The sequence below is a fragment of the Dreissena polymorpha genome, chromosome 8 (assembly GCF_020536995.1).
Source record: "Dreissena polymorpha isolate Duluth1 chromosome 8, UMN_Dpol_1.0, whole genome shotgun sequence".
In the NCBI taxonomy this organism is placed as follows: Eukaryota; Metazoa; Mollusca; class Bivalvia; order Myida; family Dreissenidae; genus Dreissena; species Dreissena polymorpha.
Genome location: NC_068362.1, coordinates 51,938,956 through 51,962,033, shown reverse-complemented (window position 1 = coordinate 51,962,033; position 23,078 = coordinate 51,938,956). Strand labels below are relative to the sequence as shown.

At 34.3% G+C, this 23,078-nt stretch overlaps 1 protein-coding gene across 1 annotated transcript in view; it reads left to right on the top strand.

Moving 5' to 3' along the window:
- Positions 1-21: 21 nt before the first annotated feature.
- Positions 22-23,078, top strand: part of LOC127840815 (UV-stimulated scaffold protein A-like) — a 34,824-nt gene continuing 11,767 nt past the window's right edge. The window contains exons 1-10 of the mRNA XM_052369232.1: positions 22-106; positions 2,579-2,728; positions 3,165-3,340; positions 4,034-4,188; positions 5,680-5,800; positions 8,817-9,439; positions 12,036-12,174; positions 16,237-16,314; positions 17,368-17,482; positions 21,553-21,840. Of these exons, the coding sequence (XP_052225192.1) occupies positions 2,607-2,728; positions 3,165-3,340; positions 4,034-4,188; positions 5,680-5,800; positions 8,817-9,439; positions 12,036-12,174; positions 16,237-16,314; positions 17,368-17,482; positions 21,553-21,840 (1,817 nt within the window). The 5' untranslated portion in view covers positions 22-106; positions 2,579-2,606. The remainder of the gene's footprint in view (positions 107-2,578; positions 2,729-3,164; positions 3,341-4,033; positions 4,189-5,679; positions 5,801-8,816; positions 9,440-12,035; positions 12,175-16,236; positions 16,315-17,367; positions 17,483-21,552; positions 21,841-23,078) is intronic.

Below are 23,078 nucleotides of genomic sequence, written 5' to 3'. Positions count from 1 at the left end.
CGAATATTTATCGGGCACATACCGACTCCAACAACTAAAACTATTTGTGTCTTCACCGTGTAAATAAAAGATTTATCAATCGCTTGTGAAATATTGCTTAAAAGAGGTACACAAATAAAATATCAATATGTTTTACTTAAATTTCATAAAATCCGAATTTTTGCTTATCTCAAACACGATAAAAATCGTGACAATGTAGGAACGTACGTGCACATCACAAGTAATGAAGTTGGCGTACATATCGGATAATTTTACTTCGGATACTACATTCACCTTCCTGACGCGAGCTGATTGTGCTTAGGGTTGTTTAGTGATAAATGTTTCCAAACAATCGCACAACATTATTATAGTAGTTGAACACGTGGTTTACAGTATTATGTCTGAAATTGGTGTCACTCTAGTTCTATGTGATTGCTTTGAGCTTCCATGAGTACACGAGTACATCATCCAGAGAGTTCATTCCATCTTTTTGAATTGCAAAAGTTCCCACTCAAATTTGGGCCACATCAATCATGATGTCTGATACTTAAAATGAGTGAAAATTAAATGCTCAAAACAAATCGAATTTAACCTCTGAATATTGTATATTCAGAGCATTTTTAATCCGATATAAAAGCTTCTTGCGAATGTGGATTTAAACCATTGGAAAAATTGATGTTGAATCATAAACATTTATGTTGGTTTGTAGGTAAAATAATCATGTTTCAAATATATGCTCTCATATGTAATAAAGAAAATGAATGTACAAATAAGAAATATGAAACCAAAATAATACTAAGTGGTAACCTAACAGAAGATATAATTAAAAAAAAAAATTGCTGTAAAGAAACTATACTCAATTGTAGCCAACTTATTTCATAATGCAAAATATGCAAAAAGTTACCTCTGAGAAAATAATCTGTGGAGGTCTTTTATTTTGCTATGAAATGTGAATGCTAGTATTACCATAATATTACCATAATATACTTTTCATTGTGTTTACAGACAGGACTTTCAGCATTCACATTTATTTTGAACACAAACTATTTCAATAAATAACTGTACTGCACATTATTTAAAATGTGTTCACTGAGCTATATTTTGTTATTGACTAAACATATCAACTTGTACAGTGTCCGACAAATTTCTTATTTTTCAGGTAGCCCACTGGGCTACCAATAAAAATATTTGGTAGCCCATAAAATTTTCCTACAAAATGATAAGTGGCAGGTTTTCATCTTTATTTTATTTCTTCATTTACATATACTTAATATGTATACATACATATACATTAAATAGCAAGTAGTCTGATGTACACAGTCAATATCGTAAATTAATGTTACAGTACAGGCACCGTGTACTTAAATGTAAATGTACCAAAGAAAATCATATACTACATGCAGATATTACATGTATGTGCACATGTATGTGTACTTAAATTCGGACAGCACGTTAAGTCGTAAACATAAATAAAGCGTTAAGATGATCAATACGATTGACTCGTATGGTGTTAATCAATGCAATTGCCCTTTTTAACAACAAATACTGAGTTTCTAGAAATCAAGAGTATTAAATCATTTATTTACTTGTGTCCGACTTTAAGTACTGTCCGAATTTACGTATTGCATCCGTATGTTACGACACTTGTGTGCAGTCAGTATACAATACAATAATGAAGGAACTGATACAGCGTAACGGTAACGATACAGCGTGTTTACATGATATTTTATTAAGAGAAAATGTCAATGCCAAATAATTCGCAAGATACCCCGGTACTTTAGTTGAAATTCACAATGAAACTTTTAATGGAAATTAAATGATCTCAATGTTGTACCCGCTACAAAAATTTTATTTACAAATAAATACACCCACGCCAATTTTCGCGCGCTTTTTATCGGGACAAAGAAATTCATTTCTTAAATGTAGAATTTTGTAACCTAAAATAGCTGTTCATAACGCGTGCAAACCGTGGCAGGTTATTTACGCATGTTGCAATACAAAGGTCCTGATTGGGAGCTTATTTCATCATATCTTTAAATAGAACCATATGCCGAAATTCATTTGACACTATCTAATATTCATTTTCGGTTTCGTTACCGTTTTGAAGAATCCGCTATTGTTTTGATTTATTTAATGTTTGGCGTCCTTTGATATTTAACGACATCAAAAACGTTGTCGCTATTACTCATTGTTGCGGTTAACAAAGAATTCCAAACTGCGAAATGATGTTGCATCATGTGCGCCAACTATCCAACTGGCTCTCATTATATTATTAGCAGACGACAAATGTTGATTCTGATTGGATGATTAAAATACACTGTTACTGTTTAAGACATTACCGCAAGTGATCGGTGACTGATAAGATAATTGATTGCACTTTGTTATCGGATGATAAGCAATACACAGTGTACAAACACATGGTCAGCATGTTTATTCTACGTATGTCTGTCAATAAACCGGGCTACCGCTCTTATAGATTTATAGTAGCCCGGCGGGCGTCAGCTGGAAAATTTCAGTAGCCCGATGAAAAATTTTGGTAGCCCCCGGGCTCCGGGCAATGGATTTGTTGGACACTGTTGTAATACCATAATTTTTGTAGGTAAAAAGTTAGTAAGGACGGCATTATCATGGCAGAGGAACTAGATGAAACTCTCTGCAAACAGATTTCTGGACTTGTGCAGATCCTGACAACATCTGGAAAGCCAGCACTTAATCAAGAGGTCATGAAAAAGTTCAAGAAACTTTGCAGGTAGCCAAAGAAGTCAATTAGTTTTGTGTTGCTGTGTCTGTTCAATATGAAACCTTTATACTGCCTAGACCTTATGTTTACAAAAATCATGAGCTAATTATTGATCACTCCAAGCGTTTTTTGCTTGTGTCAGATATCAATATCATAATCTTTCATTCCATGAATAATTTCATACCATCTTTTATTGAACAACTTAATGAAATTTCTTGATGATTTTTTTAAAAAACATTTCCATAAAACGTCAGTTGTGTTGTTACATGCATTTATGATGGATGTCATTTCATATTGGCAACTACTTTTCAACTAAGTAATGTCATACAAATTTGTCAGTTAAAGACTTTTGGCATGTGCATGCAGCTACATGTAACAAAAACATGCAAAATGTTATATTACTTGCCTGTTATATATGCAAGATAAGCACATTTATTAATTTCAGGAATTCTGATGGCTATGTGAAATATGCATTTGACATCATGATGAAGCAACTGCATATAAAGCATTCTGAGGTTCGTCTGTCCGTCTGTCAGATGATTGATGAGCTGTTTAGCCGTTCCCACGTCTTCAGAGAGTTGTTGCTGGAAAATATTCACACTTACTTCGAATTATCCACAGGTACTTGTTAATATAGACCTTTTTATACACCCTATAAAAAAATAGGATATATGAGAACACTTTCATCACACAGGCAGGCATTCAGTTCCCAGCACAATTTTGTCAGGCATTCATATAAAAAAGTTTATATATGAGCATAATGAAATCTGATGACAATGTTTATAAACCTAATATCTCTGGCAAAGTTGAATGACCAGATTTTAAAATAAATTTCAACAAAGGACACCATTGGGAAAATAATTTGTCGTCTGTAACACCAGTCCCAAAACATCAAAGGTAAAGCACACACTTAAAGGTCAATTTTGAAATTTTTCCATTAAACTGTAACTTTGTCTTTCATGATGCCAGAGGTCAAATGTCAAATTTGAATTGGCCATAAAACAATTCCACACTCCATACTTCATCGTTCATTATGCAACTTTAAAATAATGTTCCATAATTGTTCACCATATTGAGAACGTGTAACAGACACCATTCAAACTTCCTGCATGCAGTGTTCCTGTTTATAAGAAATTTCGCATTTCCTATGTCATCATATGTGAAAAATTGCCAAGGTTATGTTACTTTTTCACCTCACAAATTGTATATCGCATGCAGCATGGAAGGATAGTGTCATTTATTAAAAAGAAAATGTTTTTAGTTTGGTTTAATGCAAATTAATTCAGTGATGATCCTTTCATATATTGATTTCAGGGCTAGACAAATCTCTGCCTCTTCCTCCACCAAAACAGGTTGCCAAGGTGATGAAAGAAAATGTTCTCAGGAACTTCTACCTATGGTTCGAGAAGTATGGGCCGGCATACAAGAAGCTTGCCCTTGGATATGATTTTATGAAAACATGCAAAAAGGTTCATTTTTTGTTTGCTTTAGTTATTTGAAAAATTTTGCTGCACTGAAAAATGCAACAGGTGGGCGTGGGGTCAAAGGTTGACATCCATTGTAAGAATTGGTTGGAAAGCAAAGTGTGTTCATTTTAAGTGACATTGTTATGCTGTTTGCTCTTAATAAACTTATATTCACTCATCCAATCAGCTTATATTCCATGTGGTACATTTATATATTGTTTTTTTAAGATAATTGTATGTTTATTATGTTCTGTCACTGTGTGTTGGTATTTAAAAAGGTATATTAATAATGAAAAAGGGAATTAAAAGGTTGGATATAAAAACAAAAAGGGGTTTGGGCACAAATTTTAAACTGATGGGGCATTAAATGGAAATTTGGCCCCAATTATATTCCGCTGTAGCTTAATCCCTTTTATTGTGTAGTTTTCTAAGTATACTGTGTATTTATCAACATTCCTACAGCAATGTTTATGTTTTATATGTATTATACGATATAAATGTTGTATAAGGAGCTAAGTTTGTGCAGCTCACCTGATAAAGCATAGGTGTATATGAATTTTTTGGGACATGCCATGGGTGCATAAATTTAACCCTTTGCATGCTGGGAAATTGTCGTCTGCTAAAATGTTGTCTGCTGAATTTCTAAAATAAGCATTTTCTTCATTTTTTTTTTCAAAGAATACTATCAGAATTGCAAACAGTTAGGATCCTGATGAGACGCCATGTTCTGTGGCGTCTCATCTGGATCCAAACTGTTTGCAAAGACCTTCAAAATTCGATTCCAGCACTGAAAGAGTTAAGATTCAAATGCAGATACTTAAACAGGATTAAAAATGAGCTGTTTTACTGCAGTTTGGATTTTAATGATAAAGTGTCATTATTCAAAGCTATTGTTTTAATGTGCTGCTACTAGATCAAATTAGATGGTAATCTTTAACAAGTCAATAACATGATTAAATTTGAGAAAAGCTCAATATTGCCCAGGATGCTTATCATCGATTGATATAAGGTTTTTCTAATACATACCTGTGATAAAATTTAGGAGCAAAACTTGGTCATTACCATGCTGTGCTTGATGTGTATGAATTAATGTTGAGTTGCTGTTTGAAATTGAGAGACACTGAATACTGCAACAGTGATTTATTAGCACAAATGATAAACAAAAATTTATTGAGAAATATGTTTGCAAAGAATTTGAAGTCACTTTAATATTTGTGTAGATAAAAACAATAATAAATAGACAGAAACAATATAAAAGTGTATTTACACTTTAAATAAAAACTAAATAAATTGCAAACTTGTTGGTTGCTAAAAAATTGAAACATGCAGTATTCATTTTACTCCTCAAAATGTCAAATTTATGAGCGTTTTGATTTTGTGAGGACATTCCTTATCAAGGCTGTCATACAGAATTTAAAATAAGCATTTTGAAATGGATAAAAGTTGCTAAAGAATGATTATTTTTTTTAATCAAACAAAGCGTTTGTCCTGCAGGTTGATTTTGATGGTATATCAGCCACTGTACAGCGAGAACGCGAACTACAGGCTGATACAGACAGGAAAATGGAGGCCATAAGATGTGAAAAACTCCAGAATGCTGCCAAACAGTGGCAGGGTATGTGGTGGGATTTGTTACATGTAGCATTGGGCTTGCATTAACACAATTTTGGGAGTCTGCTTTATTGGAGTTTTTTTCATAACAAAATCCAGGTAAGGCCAAGAGTGTTTAAGCACATGCATTAACCCTTTCAGTGCGGGAACCGAATTTTAAAGGCCTTTGCAAACAGTTTGGATCCAGATGAGACGCCACAGAATGTGGCGTCTCATCTGGATCCAAACTGTTTGCTATTCTGATAGTATTTTTTGAAAAAAATGAAGAAAATGCTTATTTTAGAAATTCAGCAGAGGACATTTTAGCAGACGACAAATTTCCCAGCATGCAAAGGGTTAAATCCAGTGTCCAAAGAGCATATTTATCCCAAACGTTGATCACAGGATTGCCAAGCTGTTGATGTTTCAGAACTTCCAAAATAATTGTCATGGGGGTTCCATGGTTTATAAATGTACACAAAGTGAAGGTTTACCTGCATCAGCAGGGGAGAAAACTTATGATAGCGTATGGTCCTTGATTAATGGAAAGGTACCAATTGTGAAAGGAGGCGCAAACAAATATAGTACAGAAGACACACCATTGCATGAGCAGGAGAGAAAACTTTTTATACCATCCTGAACTTTATTAATGACAAGAAACCAATGGCCAAACAATGAGGCACAAGGTGAATGTAGTAGACAAGACACACATGTACACAAAAAACATACAAAATCACAGAGTAAATGTAGTAGACAAGACACACATGTACACAAAAAACATACAAAATCACAGAGTAAATGTAGTAGACAAGACACACATGTACACAAAAAACATACAAAATCACAAAGTAAATGTAGTAAACGAGACACACATGTACACAAAAAACATACAAAATCACAAAGTAAATGTAGTAGACAAGACACACATGTACACAAAAACATACAAAATTACAAAGAAAATATAGTAGACAAGACACACATGTACACAAAAAACATACAAAATCACAGAGTAAATGTAGTAGACAAGACACACATGTACACAAAAACATACAAAATCACAAAGTAAATATAGTAGACAAGACACACATGTACACAAAAACATACAAATTCACAGAGTAAATGTAGAAGACGAGACACACATGTACACAAAAAACAAACAAAATCACAGAGTAAATGTAGTAGACAAGACACACATGTACACAAAAAACATACAAAATCACAGAGTAAATTTAGTAGACAAGACACACATGTACACAAAAAACATACAAAATCACAGAGTAAATGTACTAGACAAGACACACATGTACACAAAAAACAAACAAAATCTCAAAGTAAATATAGTAGACAAGACACACATGTACACAAAAACATACAAATTCACAGAGTAAATGTAGAAGACGAGACACACATGTACACAAAAAACAAACAAAATCACAGAGTAAATGTAGTAGACAAGACACACATGTACACAAAAACATACAAATTCACAGAGTAAATGTAGAAGACGAGACACACATGTACACAAAAAACAAACAAAATCACAGAGTAAATGTAGTAGACAAGACACACATGTACACAAAAACATACAAATTCACAGAGTAAATGTAGAAGACGAGACACACATGTACACAAAAAACAAACAAAATCACAGAGTAGATGTAGTAGACAAGACACACATGTACACAAAAAAATACACAAGTCCACAATACTATGGCCAGCCTCTTGGTAGGTCAGTGCAAAGCATTTGGCGTTTAAACTGTCATTTATGAGCTCAAAAACTCACACATGGCCCAGATTTGTTAATAACACATTAAAGTTTAAACCAGAAGAGTAACTTTCTGAGGCCTGATGAAATAAAACCAAAACAACTATAAATTACATTTCATAATATTACATAAAATAGCTCAGGAGACATATTATCATATAATTTTACATTCATATCATCATCATGTAATTAAGGCAGAAGCAATTATAAGGTTGTTAAAACCAGATTAACAAGCTAAGTTTTGTAATTCTTGTTACGGTTGATGGTGACTCAAACAAATTTGTCACCACTACCTACCTGACAGGAAATCCAAGGAAAATAACCACTATAGACTTAAAGGAAAAATCAAAGCACAGTTGGTTACCCTGTTACAAAATGCAAGTAAATCATCTTGTATTAACAATTTCTTTTTGATGAATTTCCCATTATTGATTGACTATAGATTTCAATTTGGCCAACACCACGGCGTAAGTGTTGAAAGCAGCATTTTCAAATTGTAGCAAGTGGCCATAAATAAAGGACATAATTCTGTAGTAAAATTTCTGCCCTGCTGGTGCATCAGAAGTTTTACTGAGCTTTTTAAGTATAGTTTTAGTTGAAGCATTTCTATTTATTAACCCTTTCCCACTTAGAAGCAAAGTAAAAATGGCTATGTGCAAACAGCATAAAAACCATAACAGCCTGCAAGTTTGCTGCTCATCAGTATCTAAGGTTTGGAGATGAAGCCTTAAATACTTGAATCTTGTAATAAAGGTCTTAAATTATTATTACTTTCTAAGGGACTACAAATGCATGAAAATACGTATTTACGTGGTAAAGGGATAAGATAAGACAGTTTGTTTCAGTCTGCAATGTATTACAAAGTTAAAACTTGTCTAGAGCCCATCATAGTGACTCTAACGTCAGACAAGCAATAAAAAGAAGCTCTTTGTTTTTTCCTTGAATGAGTGATTTAATGCAAATGTTTTGTTATCTATAAGTATAAGTAAAATGTGATTAAACTTAAACTGTTGTACCAGTAAGATATTTCCTGAGATAAGCCATTATCTGTTACTGATGTCATCTATTTAATTTGTGAATGTGGTTGCGTACCAGTACAAACAATATAATGTATTTGTATTAATATGCCATTGACAAAATTTCCATTTTGATAACACTGGTATCATTTGTTTAGCGCAGGAAGGAAAAATTAATTACCTGTTTATTTTTAAAAACGCTTACAATTTTATATTACATATTTAAGCTGAATGTGTTATAATGCTTTGTTCTATTACAGAAAGTGAAGCTGAAATTGAGATATGTGTGACTCAGGTTGAAAATGGTTTAGAGCTTCTGTTACCCAAGCCAGATGAGTTCTTCATACCTGTTGATGTGCATGAGGTGACACAATCAAAACAGGAAGTGACAACATCAGAGACTATGACATCATCAGTGGACATGACATCTCAAAACTCATCAGGATCTTCAGCTTGTATCAACAAGAAAGCTGAGCATTCAGAGGATATCAGTAAGATAAATAATTCTATGGTAGATAGTGTCAGTGGGACTGACAGTTACTGTACAAACGGTATGATCAATCGGCTGGAAAGTGACAGCCAATCCCAAACGGCTACATCTCATGATTCTAGTCCCATTTCTACTAGTGCTAAATATATTGAACCTGATTATCCTCTTGGCTCAGACAGTGAGAATGACTCTGAAGAAGGTGTAGAAGACTCAAGTCTTGGTCAGCAACACGGTGTGTTCTCTCGCCAGTTTGCACTCACAATATCCATAGGAGGTCCCGAGAACACAACAGTGCAAGAGACAGAAGATAATGCTGCTATTATAGAGGGGATACAGGGCCAGTATCGACTGATCAAGAACAAGTACCTGCCAAGAGTGAAAACATGGCTACAGGTATGTGTTCATTATCTAAGTGTAATATATAGCTTAAACACAATACAAAGTAATGTAAGGCGTCGTCTTCAGTGTTTGACTGTCTCCCATTGTATATGGGTAAAACATGCTATTGGTGTTCTTAAAGGGGCCTTTTCACAGATTTTGGCATATTTTGAAGTTTGTCATTAAATGCCTTATTTTGATAAATGTAAACATTGGATCTAAGAAGCTCCAGTAAAAAATCAAGAATAAATAAAAAAATAAATTTAAAAAAAGTAAACCTCAGCAGGGCTCAAACCAGTGACCCCTGGAGTCCTGGAGTAAAAAACCAATTAGACTGCTCGGCCATCCTGCCAAGCATGTATGACGGACGTATTTTATACTTTATATATGCAATCTTTGTAGTTTCACAAAATAAAACGACAACAACAGAACTCTCCAAATTATTCAATCGTTTCGCGTTGCAACGCTTTATAATTTTCAGGTTTTTAAATCATCAAAAGATGCATATAATGGATATATTAGAGCATGGTAAATGTTCAGTTTTACTGTTTCCTCACAAATATCATAACTAAAACGAAAATTTGCGAATCTGAAACAACTTATTTCAATTTTGTCAATTTGCCAAAATGTGAAAAGGCCTCTTTGATGGTATACTGATAAAAATGCTACTGGTGTTCTTAATGGTATACGGGTAAAACATGCTATTGGTGGTCTTTATGGTATACAGGTAAAACATGCTATTGGTGTTCTTAATGGTATACAGGTAGAACATGCTATTGGTGTTCTTAATGGTGTACAGGTAGAACATGCTATTGGTATTCTTCATAGTATATGGGTAAAACACGCTATTGGTGTTTTTCATGGTATATCAAATGGGTAAAACACGCTATTGATATTCTTAAAGGGACCGTCGACCACAAATGACGAAAAAAGAAAAGTTCTAAAATACTGTATTTTTGTATAATTATTAGTTTATATTGATTAAAATATCACAACTGGTATATTACATTACTTGAAAAAAGTTCATATTTTCAGTATATTCGGTAATTAAATTTCGCGATGTGAAATTGAAAGTACATCGCGAAAATAGGTGACATAACCATATACACACTATAAATAATGCAAGTAGATTGATCATTTTATATAAAAAATTTTATACAATTCACTACGCATGCACAATTTGCATTCCTGGCTTTACCACATGACGATGATGATCAATCTACTGGCGTTATTTATAGTTAACTGGTAGTTACCTGGTAGTGATACTCAGTAAAATTTTATACCGAATATACTGAAAATATGAAAACTTAACAACATTTTTCAAGTAATGTAATATACCAGTCGTGTTATTTTAATCCATATAAACTAATAATTGTAAAAAAATACGGTATTTTACAACTTTTCTTTTCTTCATAATCGTGGTTGACGGTACCTTTAATGGTATGTGGGTAAAAATGTTATTGGTGTTCTTCATGGTATACGGGTAAAACACTCTATTGGTTTCTTAATGGTGTACGGGTAAAACATGCTATTGGTGTTCTTAATGGTATACAGGTAAAACATGCTATTGGTGTTCTTAATGGTGTACAGGTAGAACATGCTATTGGTGTTCTTAATGGTGTACAGGTAGAACATGCTATTGGTGTTCTTAATGGTATACAGGTAAAACATGCTATTGGTGTTCTTAATGGTGTACAGGTAGAACATGCTATTGGTGTTCTTAATGGTGTACAGGTAGAACATGCTATTGGTGTTCTTAATGGTATACAGGTAGAACATGCTATTGGTGTTCTTAATGGTATACAGGTAGAACATGCTATTGGTGTTCTTAATGGTATACAGGTAGAACATGCTATTGGTGTTCTTAATGGTATACAGGTAGAACATGCTATTGGTGTTCTTAATGGTATACAGGTAGAACATGCTATTGGTGTTCTTAATGGTATACAGGTAGAACATGCTATTGGTGTTCTTAATGGTATACAGGTAGAACATGCTATTGGTGTTCTTAATGGTATACAGGTAGAACATGCTATTGGTGTTCTTAATGGTGTACAGGTAGAACATGCTATTGGTGTTCTTAATGGTATACAGGTAAAACATGCTATTGGTGTTCTTAATGGTATACAGGTAGAACATGCTATTGGTGTTCTTCATGGTATACAGGTAGAACATGCTATTGGTGTTCTTAATGGTGTACAGGTAGAACATGTTATTGGTGTTCTTAATGGTATACAGGTAGGACATGCTATTGGTGTTCTTAATGGTATACAGGTAGAACATGCTATTGGTGTTCTTAATGGTATACAGGTAGAACATGCTATTGGTGTTCTTAATGGTATACAGGTAGAACATGCTATTGGTGTTCTTAATGGTATACAGGTAGGACATGCTATTGGTGTTCTTAATGGTATACAGGTAGAACATGCTATTGGTGTTTTTCATGGTATACTGGTAAAACATGCTATTGGTGCTGGTGGTAGTGTCACTTACCAAAAAAAGTGAATTTAAAGATAACATAAACTCTTTGGTTCAATCACCAAGTCTAGCGTATTTCTACACAATTCAATTTTATAGTTCATTGTCATGAAAGTGTCTAATCCTACTTCAGACCTTGATGGACCACAAAGGTGAAGCCCCCAATATTCAGATGCTCACTGCCTGGAGGGACCGACTGGAGACTGCAGTGAGGAAGTGTGTAGAGCTGGAGATCAAGGCCTCGAGAAGGAACAGGGAGGACAGTGAAACTGGTACATCTTTGGCATTGTCCTCTACCGGAGGGGACTTATGGTTTGCGCTCTGTGCGTCTGTGAGTTTGTCTGTGAGTCTGTCTGTCACACTTTTCTGGATCCTGCGATAACTTTAAAAGTACTTCATATTTTTTCATGAAACTAATGAAACATGGTCAGTTGGCAATATGGAGATTACGCGAGTCTTTTCATTTTGTTGCTACGTCAAGAATTCTGGTTGCTATGGCAACAAATAAAAAATCTGACAATGGTGGAGCCGGTAGGGGACATATTTTCCTTGGCAATAGTCTAGTTATTATTTGTTTTGTTTTTTATATATTTCATGTAACAGACTGCGATCTGGGCAAATATATGTAAAAAAAAAAGTTGACTTGTAAAGTTTGTAAATAAAATTACTACTTGCTTTAGAGTAGGTCTGTACTACATAACACCTTGATTAATACATAGCTGTGAAATGCCTTTATTAGTATAATTATTTTTAGCTCATCTGTTTTTTGGAAAAAAAAAAGAGCTATTGTCATCACCTTGGCGTTGGAGTCGGCGTCCGGTTAAGTTTTGCGTTTAGGTCCACTTTTCTCAGAAAGTATCAATGCTATTGCATTCAAACTTTTCACACTTACATGTACTTACTATCATGAGATGACTTGCCAGGCAAAGTAAGATAACTCTGGCGTGCATTTTGACAGAACAAGGTGCCCTTTTTATACTTAGAAAATTGAAAATTTTGGTTAAGTTTTGCGTTTAGGTCCACTTTTCTCAGAAAGTATCAATGCTATTGCATTCAAACTTGGTACACTTACTTACTATCATGAGGGGACTGGGCAGGCAAAGTTAGATAACTCTGGCGTGCAGTTTGACAGAAATATGTGCCTTTTTTATACTTAGAAAATTGAAAATTTTTGTTAAGTTTTGTGTTTAGGTCCATTTTATTCCGTAAGTATCAAAGCTATTGCTTTCATACTTGCAACACTTACTAACTATCATAAGGGGACTGTGCAGGCAAAGTAATGTAACTCTGACTGGCATTTGGACAGAATAATGTGCCCTTTTTATACTTAGAAAATTGAAAATTTGGTTAAGTTTTGTGTTTAGGTCCACTTTATTCCTACAGTATCAAAGCTATTGCTTTCATACTTGCAACACTTATTAACTATCATAAGGGGACTGTGCAGGCAAAGTTATGTAACTCTGACTGGCATTTGGACGGAATTATGAGCCCTTTATACTTAGAAAATTGAAAATTTGGTTAAGTTTTGTGTTTTGGTCCACTTTACTCCTAAAGTATCATAGATATTGCTTTCATACTTGGAACACTCGCAAACTATCATAAGGGTACAGTAAAAGGACAAGTTGCATAACTCTGGTTGTCATTTTTACGGAATGATGGCCCTTTTTTGACTTAGTAACTTTGAATATATGGTTAAATTTTGTTTTTCGATCCACTTTACTTCTTAAGTATCAAGGCTATTGCTTTCAAACTTCAAATACTTTCATGCTATCATGAGGTTACTGTACCTGGCAAGTTGAATTTGACCTTGACCATTGAATGACCTTGACTCTCAAGGTCAAATTATTAAATTTTGCTAAAATTACCATAACTTCTTTATTTATGATTAGATTTGATTGATACTTTGACAAAACTACTCTTACCTGACATACCACATTAGATTCCACCCAAACCACCCCCCGTGCCCTCCCCCCCCCCCTCCCCCCTCTAATCCCCCCCCCCCCCCGAATTCCCCCCCCCCCCCCCCCCTAATTTTTTTTTTTAAGATCATCTCACAAATGACCACCACACCCTCACACTATACCCCCCCCCTAAATTATTTTTTTGAAACGGTTAAAAAACACAAATATTTATTTTTATTATTTTATGTTTGAAATACCGTCCAACCATAGCACCCAAGAATCCCCCCCCCACTCCCCCCCCCGCGATTTTTTTTTGTTTTTTTGCATTTTTGTCGCATTTTTGGAAGATAATGTAATAAATGTCCACACCCCCACACTATACACCCCTCTTCACTCCACCCCTCCCTCCTTTGTGATTGAAAATGAGAGTCCCTTCACCTTTAAAAAGAAAATAGATGAGCGGTCTGCACCTGCAAGGCGGTGCTCTTGTTTATATCAGGAATCACAAAACTAGCCAGATTCTGCGTAGGAGCAAAGTACCCTCCCTATGTTTTACAAAATCAAAACTTTAATTTAACTTACTAAAATTACAACTAAACATTGTGTGTTTTTCACATATTATTTTGATTAAATTGAGCCGTTCTCAGTTAGCTGAAGGTTTGTGTGTTATCACTCTTAAATTAAGTTTGGTAATGAACGGAAAAGTGTGAAATAATCAGCTTTGAAAATATTTTCTTATTGTCATGCTTCTTGTCATGGTTTTATTTCTTAATATAACATTTGCAACTAGATGATATTTTTTAAGCAAAGGATGATCTTTACTTTGTAAGATCAACAGCCTTTATAATTAATACTTTAAAAGTGTACTGAACAATGTTAATCTGTGTTCAATCTTATTAGAGCATGTATTATAGACATGAGAAGTATCTATGGAAGTATTATGATACTGCAGCCAATTAAGCTTCAGAAGGAATAATCAAATGTTCAAATAATAAAATCCGTTTGTAGCATTCAATATAATTGCCCTTATTGACACCACATTAGACTGGTTGACCTATTTATTGCAGTTCAAGCATACATTCATCGTTGAATAATTGATAAGCAGTCATTGTTTCGAAAAAAAGTCATACATACAGTTTTCTGTTGCAGTATTGATTCCTTTAACAAAAATTGGATTAGCATGGACAAGAAAGATCATTTAAAAAGATACATGGCGTTTAAGGGGCCTTTTCACAGATTTTGCATGTTTTGAAGTTTGTCATTAAATGCTTTATATTGATAAACGTAAACATTGGATCTAAAAAGCTTCAGTAAAATATCAAGAATAAAATTTAAAAAAGGAAAAAAAAGTAGCCCGCAGCAGGGCCCGAACCAGTGACCCCCGGAATCCTGGAGTAAAAACCAATTAGACCGCTCGGCCATCCTGCCAACTATTTATGGGCGACGTATTTTATACTTTATATAAGCAATCTTCGTAGTTTTACAAAATTAAACAACAACAACAGAACTCTCCAAATTATTCAATCGTTTCGCGTTGCAACGCTTTATAATTTTCAGGTTTTTAAATCGTCAAAAGATGCATATAATGGCTATATAAGACAATGGTAAATGTTCAGTATTACTGTTTCCTCACAAATATCATAACTAAAACGAAAATTTGCGAATCTGAAACAACTTTTTTCAATTTTGTCAATTTACCAACACCAAGTACAGGGTATTCCGTCAGTTTTAGTGACTTATATCTCATTATTAGATACTTTTGATAATGAATCAATAGGTAGAACACATAAAAACTGTGGCGCTTAAGATAAAAAGTGCATATCATGCTCGCTCTGGTTAACGTTTTACCACTTTGATATGTATTTTGATGCATTTGTAGTCCCTTAGAAAGTTAATTTAATTAAAGACCTGTCTTACTAGATTAAAGCTTTAAAGACTTTATTTTCAACCCTTAGATACTGATAAGCAGCAAACAGCATAAAACCTAAACAGACTGTGAGTAACTCGCAGACTGTTCTGGTTTTATGCTGGTTGCAAAGCCATTTTCACTTTGCTTCTTATGGGGGAAAGGGTAAAACTTGGCTTAATGCATGTGTGTAAAGTGTTGTCCCAGATAAGCCTCTGCAGTCCGCATAGGCTGATCAGGGACCACTGCAGTCTGCATAGGCTGATCAGGGACCACTGCAGTCCGCATAGGCTGATCAGGGACCACTGCAGTCCGCATAGGCTGATCAGGGACCACAGCAGTCCGCATAGGCTGATCAGGGACCACTTTTCTGCTTTAAATGGATTTTTATTAAAAAGACTTCCTTCCACAAATTCAATAAATATGGAAAGTGTTCCCCTCATTTGCCTTTGCCAACTATGCACATTCATATAGGCCCATTTTTTCCGCAGTGAGACTCATATTTTGTCTGCTCTGTTTCTTGCCAGATGATGATGACTTTGAGGAGGTGCCAGACAAGTGTGGTTATGAGGAGGACATCCCAGAACACGTGAAGCTCGAGGCAGGTCTGTGAGCACTTTCTTACCTTAGACCTTTACTGCTCAGATGCACATTCCGACACATTTGTAGTTCCTATGGAAATCAAATGAGACGCATTCTGAGAAAACAGGGCTTAATGCATGTGCTTAAAGTTTCATCACAGATTAGCCTGCACAGGCTGATCAGGGACGACACTTTCCGCTATTATGGTATTTTTCTTTTAAATGAAGTCTCTTCTACAGGAAAATCCAGTTAAGGTGGAAAGTGTCTTCCCTGAATAGCCTGTGCAGACTGCACAGGCTAATCTGGAACAACACTTTACGCTCAGGATTAGGCCCTGTTTTCTCACAACCCGACTCGAATACAATCTAAGACCTTTCTAACTAGATGCAAGTTTTAAAGACTTCCCCTCCAACCCCAAGGTAAATTACTAAAGAATGAATTATTTATTGTTTTCATGTGACACCTTAGTCCTTGCTTAGTAAATGATATTGGGGACCACTTATGTAACTCAGGTTTCCTTGTATTATTTATTTAAGTGTATTAATAAGTGATGAATATTAGCTCCACTGACTGTTTTTCAAAATGGCAATCAGCATTTGCACTGTTTGTTTTTTTCAAATTTATTTCCAAAATATTGCCATGTTTCCCATTGCAAAAAGGAAATGTTTACCCTAAATGACTGCCTTTAAATTCTCAATTGCTTTAAATAATTTGAAAGCAAAAAAACCACACACCAGAAACTTAACTTTCCAATTTTAGTCAAAGCAACATGATGGTTCACAATGCAAAGGGACCCAGGCGGCCCAAACTGTTGCAAAAGAAACAGTGGTTTAAAACCCACAATTCATGTTAAGATTGTGCTATATTTTCTTTCATATCAATGAAACAATAAATTGCAGTTGTCTTGAATGGATGTGATATTATGAATTAATTGTTTGAAAGTCAGTTATTTTCAATTTTATTAGATTTGCCTAGTGTAGTAAACACTGTCTGTTAGAAGTGTGTCATATTTCAATGTCTCAGTAGCTATACGTATGTATAAAATGTTATGAACATGTTATTTGTTCTTTTTCAAGCCATGACATCTACTGGAAAGCAGAATGGTTCTAAGAAACGGTTTAAAAGGAAGTCAGTGGCTGAGAAGAAAAAGCTGAAACAATCTGCTGTGAAAATGCTTACGCTACAACCAAGGTCATATTGAAATAAAATACTTTGTTGAGGTTAAAGTAATAGTGCACAATTATGAGTTCTTATTATGAGGCTCACTACAGATGTTAACAACTGAAAAAGGTTTATTCTTGTTTAAATTGTAAGCAAAACATACCGGTACATTTGGTTGAATGAAATTAAAACAAATGGGTCATTTCGTCCACAAAAAATTATTATCCCCACGCTTTTTGAAAACCGTGGGGATATTGTGGTTATCTCTGCCATCTGTCCTGGCCACTATCTCCTCCTACACTATTAGCACTAGAACCTTGAAACTTACACACATGGTAGCTATGAGCATATGTGCGATTATGCACTATTTGGAATTTTGATCTGACCCCTGGGTCAAAAGTTATGGGGGTTGGGGTGGGGCCGCGTCATCGATTTTTACTTTAAAAAAAATGTTATTTTACATTAACTTTTTCATTTCTACACAGATTTACTTCAAATTGATACTGAACCTCTCTTAAGACAATACGGTCAATCTCAACTATGCATGGCCCCATTACCAACCCTGGGTCAAACATGCAGCGTTGGGATACGGGTCGGCCTCTGTAGCGCCATTTCTAGTAAGATGTTTGTATTTTTATGCTCCCCCAAATTTTATTTTGGGGGGAGCATATAGTCGCCGCTTCGTCCGTCCGTGCGTGTGTCTGTCTGTCCATGCACAATTCTTGTCCGGGCTATTTCTCAGCAACTAATGACCGGAATTCATTGAAACTTTATGGGAAGCTTCACTACCAAGAGGAGATACATGTGCATATTATCAGCGGGTTCTGGTCGGATGATTTTTCATAGAGGTATGGCCTTTTTAAATTTTAAAAAAAAAAATAAAAAATTGTCCCCCCAACTACTGTGCCCTCAAGATGTTTCCTTTTATCTGAATATATAGTGCAATATTGTGACAAAAAAAAACTTTGGAGAGAATCACCCGTCTCCGACGGTTTCTTGTTTTTTATTGTGCAAAAATTGCCCTGCACCCAACTTATTTTTACCGCAGAGCTATTTTGTATTCACTTTGGTTAAGCCTACATATCTGATGACATAGACTCTTGATTTTTTTTTTAAATAGTTAATGATACAAAATTGCAGCACTTAAATGCTTGGTTGTAGGTTTAGCGACAATGTCATTTTTTTCTATTTACTCTTAATCACTTATTGTTGAACCAATATACATGTATAGTTGTTGAAACAGTATACATGTATAGTTGTTGAAACAGTATACATGTATAGTTGTTGAACCAGTATACATGTACAGTTGTTGAAACAATATACATGTATATTTGCTGAAACAATATACATGTATATTTGTTGAAACATTATACATGTATAATTGTTGAACCAATATACATGTATAGTTGTTGAAACCGTATACATCATGACATCTGTAATATACTTTTTAAGCCTTTTCGTTGGGTTAGTTTTTGTTTGATTGACCAATCGCATTTTGTTATTTTATTAAAATGACGTTGCAACGTCAAATGACGTCACGAAATGTAAACAACATTCGATATTTAACATTATGTTTGCGTAAATATTTATTTAATTTGCTCATTTAAAAGCATGTGATAAAAAGATCTGACACTCGTTGTCATATCATACCATATTTTATTAAACTCGTCCAGGTAATTCATTAGTAAGCTCGCCTAATGACAACTCGTGCCAGATCCTATATCTCTACATTTATCATTCCTAAGTGGCAAAGGAAAGTATACATAAGCACACGCCAAGGGTTGTTTTTAACAATCACTAACAAAACTTAAGGACAACCACTGGGACAGATTATACTATTGAAAGGACATATAGGCAATATACAATGTATTCAGTATTGAATGTGTTTTGCAAAAACTTTAAATTAATATGTATTTTATATTTAAGAAATAATATTTTTATATCATGGTTTGTTGTCGAATAACCAACAGTTAGGAGTATAGATGCGTAGGAATTAAATCACGAGTGTGAAGCATGAGTGATTTGATAACACGCATATATACTCATTACTGTGGGTTATTCGACAACAAACCATCATAGAAAAATATGATTTCGATTCTAACACGGGTCTGATTGATTTGATTCCGAATTCAACATTTTTGACGTGAACTATATTTTTCAATACTCTGCCCTTCTTAGTGCAAAGTTCACTATTTAGTGACGTCATTTAATTGTACAAACATATGACGTCGTTTTCATTCATAAATATTTTGAAAATGACGTAACTTTTATTGAGAACAACAATCGTAGAAATTAAATGACGTCACGTTTATAGTTTTCTTAATTACGTTTCGTAACAAATAACATTCTTTGCAGGCGTGGTTATGCCACTTATCACCAAATAAACAATTTCTTGTTTCATTACATTTATATACATGCTACATTTATTACATTTCTTTAAGATTGGGTTTTAGCACATGCATTTTACTGCAATAGTTTCTTTATTTATTCGGAACTATTTTCGAAACATTAAGCTCCGTCCATAATTATTGCAGAATAACCCACACTTGATTTCCTTCTTTGTCTATAGAAAGCAAGTCGCGTGCCAGGTTAGAATCTGTTCTTTTTGTCCAACTCTGATAATATCAAGAATGAAATTAAAATATTATTGCATGCCCATGTCTAGGTTTAGAGACCCTATACATATTTGCAAGCTTCTGACAATGTCTTTTAATTAAAATGCTCTTGAAAAATGTTGCTGTTTTTCTTTATATCAGAGGTCAAAAAGCTGGTCATGCAACTACCAATTTGTTTTGACTGTGAATACAACCTTTTTCATTTTATCATATGTGTCTTGTTCTGTGAAAATTGGACAAAATGCATGCGTAAAGTGTCGTGTCAGATAAGCCTGTGCAGTCAGCACAGGCTAATCAGAGATGACGCTTTTGGCTTTAATGGTATTTTTTGCTTAAAGGAAGACCCTTTTTTCCGAAAATCTAGTTTAAACGGAAAGTTTCATCCCTGATTAGCGTGTGCGGACTGCACAGGCTAATCTGGGACGACACTTTACGCACATGCCTTATGCCCAGTTTTCTCAGAACAAGACACATATTATTTCTCAGAAATATCTGCTTAAAAAAATAAACCTATTCATAATTTCTGTTATGCGTAGCTTTATGGCTTTAAGCACGTTTTTATTGACTATAAACAGTCAGTTTGAAGAGCATCAAGGGACTTTGATGGAATGTGGAATTTTTAAAGTGTTTACAGTGTTATGAATAGTAAATTATGAATGTTTCGAAGATAAAAATCACATTACAGTAAATCCCCTGGGAAATGTAGTGAATCAGCTGAAAATACTTGGTGATATTGGCTCTTAAATAAAGTGAATAATACACCTCTTTTGTTGATAACTGTTCACTTAATACATAGCCAGAACAGACCAAAAATATAACAAGGTTTTATAAATTTATTTTAGTTGAAACATTTTGTTTATAGGAATAATTGGACGTAACACAGAGAACACATATTTTACCAAGATACCCGCATTAAACGGTTAAATAAAAGCTTCCTAAATGAGAAAATAAAACATTGTAAATCAAAAATAAAGATGATTGGTCGATTTTTAAAATGGCTTTGTATTGTCAGCAATAAATTAAATGTTTTTTTGTCAGTAATGACAGTCAAAGAGCAAAAGTTGTTTAATACCTAGGTTTTTATTTATGTATTTTGCCCTTTAAAAATATAAGACTTTATTGTTTGGCAATAAAATATTGCAAAAAGAATATTCATTTTGATTATTCTGTCAACAGTTTTTATTGAAGTTTGACCTTAGAAGACATGTTTTAAATAATATATAGCATTTCATTAGTTTATTTTCATCCTCATGTTCTTTTGGCATGTCATCAGTTTACTAAAATGCTGTGCCTAATTTGGAGAGGACTGAAATCTTAAAGTCCCAGAAACACTGATTTTTTATGGGTTTACCTTATTTAATGAAATAGTTTACAAAATATTTGTTGATTTTGAATTTTTAATGTATATGTAGCTTAAAGGGGATTGAAGCAGTTACTTTTAAATAGTGAATTAATTATGAAATTTCCTAAATCTTTAATTTACAGAATTTCCTCTACCATCACATATGACGTTGCAAACGATAATTCAGAAGCACAAGAAAAGCCTGATGACGAAGTCCAAGAACCCTCCATCAGTCAAGCTGGTTCCCTTCAAGATGACAAACAGTCCAGTTCAAGCGCTTCAAGTCATTCAACATCACATATTGGTACCACGTCCAGCCATATGTCGGATAGAAAGCAGTCACTGTTTAAGAAAGCGCCCATCGTACCTTTTGGAATTGATATTGAACACTGGGAAAATTCTGACCAGATAAAAGCACCTTCAAAAGTCAAGTGAGTATTTTGTGTGTCTCTTTTTTGTGTGCTGAAAGTTTGATTTTGGTTATAAACACTGCTTCTGTCTTCGGAGATATAAGCCTACTTTTGCAAATACTGTTATATTACTCTCTATTTTATTTTATTTTATGCAAATGAGCATAATTATTGGAAAATGTGTGATAAATTGTTGTATTATACAGTCAAGGCAGAGAATTTGTAAAGCAATAGGCAAATATCTAGTATGATCTAATCACTACTGGTTTTAACCCATTGCATTATGTATGATTTATAGCTGTGTTTTTGTTTTATATTCGAAAACAAAAAAAGTTTTCTATGAACTCAATCATTTATTAAGCATAAAAATGATAACAACCATTGTCAAGGCGGTAAATACTATTTGTCATTGCAATTCAAGGACCTTTGGGATCAAATGCCTACTTAAATATGTCATTAAGTATGTGGTTTCTTGGTATATTGAAGCAATCAAACTACGGCCTTCCTGACAGCATTCAAGTACACTATTGTTCATCAATCCATCATTTATATTTTTCCCATTAAATTCCCGGAAGGCAGTGGCTGTGTTTTAAATCATGTACGGGTAACTGGATGGTCATAATGACTCTCAATACGTCATGGTTCATTTGAGATCTGAATCAATGACTTGATGCAAATTAGTAAAATTAATACAATCATCTATATGAATAGAATAGAAATATGTTTCTAATAAACAATAATCCCCATATATTCATTTGAACAGATGTCAGTAAGTGAAGAACTATAATGGAGTAAAGAACAAATAGGTCACTATGTTTCCTTGACTTGGTAGAATAACCTCAGGATGTCCAAGTCATTTGATTTTGGCTCGACTCTTAACCGAATGGTCAGACCTATGCTAATTACCCACATGTCATCAGCATTGTTGTCTGATTAATTCTCTGGTATACACTTATCTACTCCAGGTACTCAATTTAAACTTCACACATGTGTTGGAAGTCATTTTGTGAGATCAGGGGAGAAGTTCCATAACTCTCACCTACCGTTTGGCAAAAATATGCCCATTTTTTGTACTTAGAAATATAGTTAAGGTAAACATGGAGTATCTCTGGTTCTGTTAAACGTATTGAATTGAAATTTCACTGTTGTCTTGGTCATTGTGTGAGGTCACTGACCGATTTTCATCATTCTGACCAGAACTTAAGCAGTATTACATGTATGCCTTCTTTTCTGTGCGAAAAGGCTCTTGTTGCTGACGG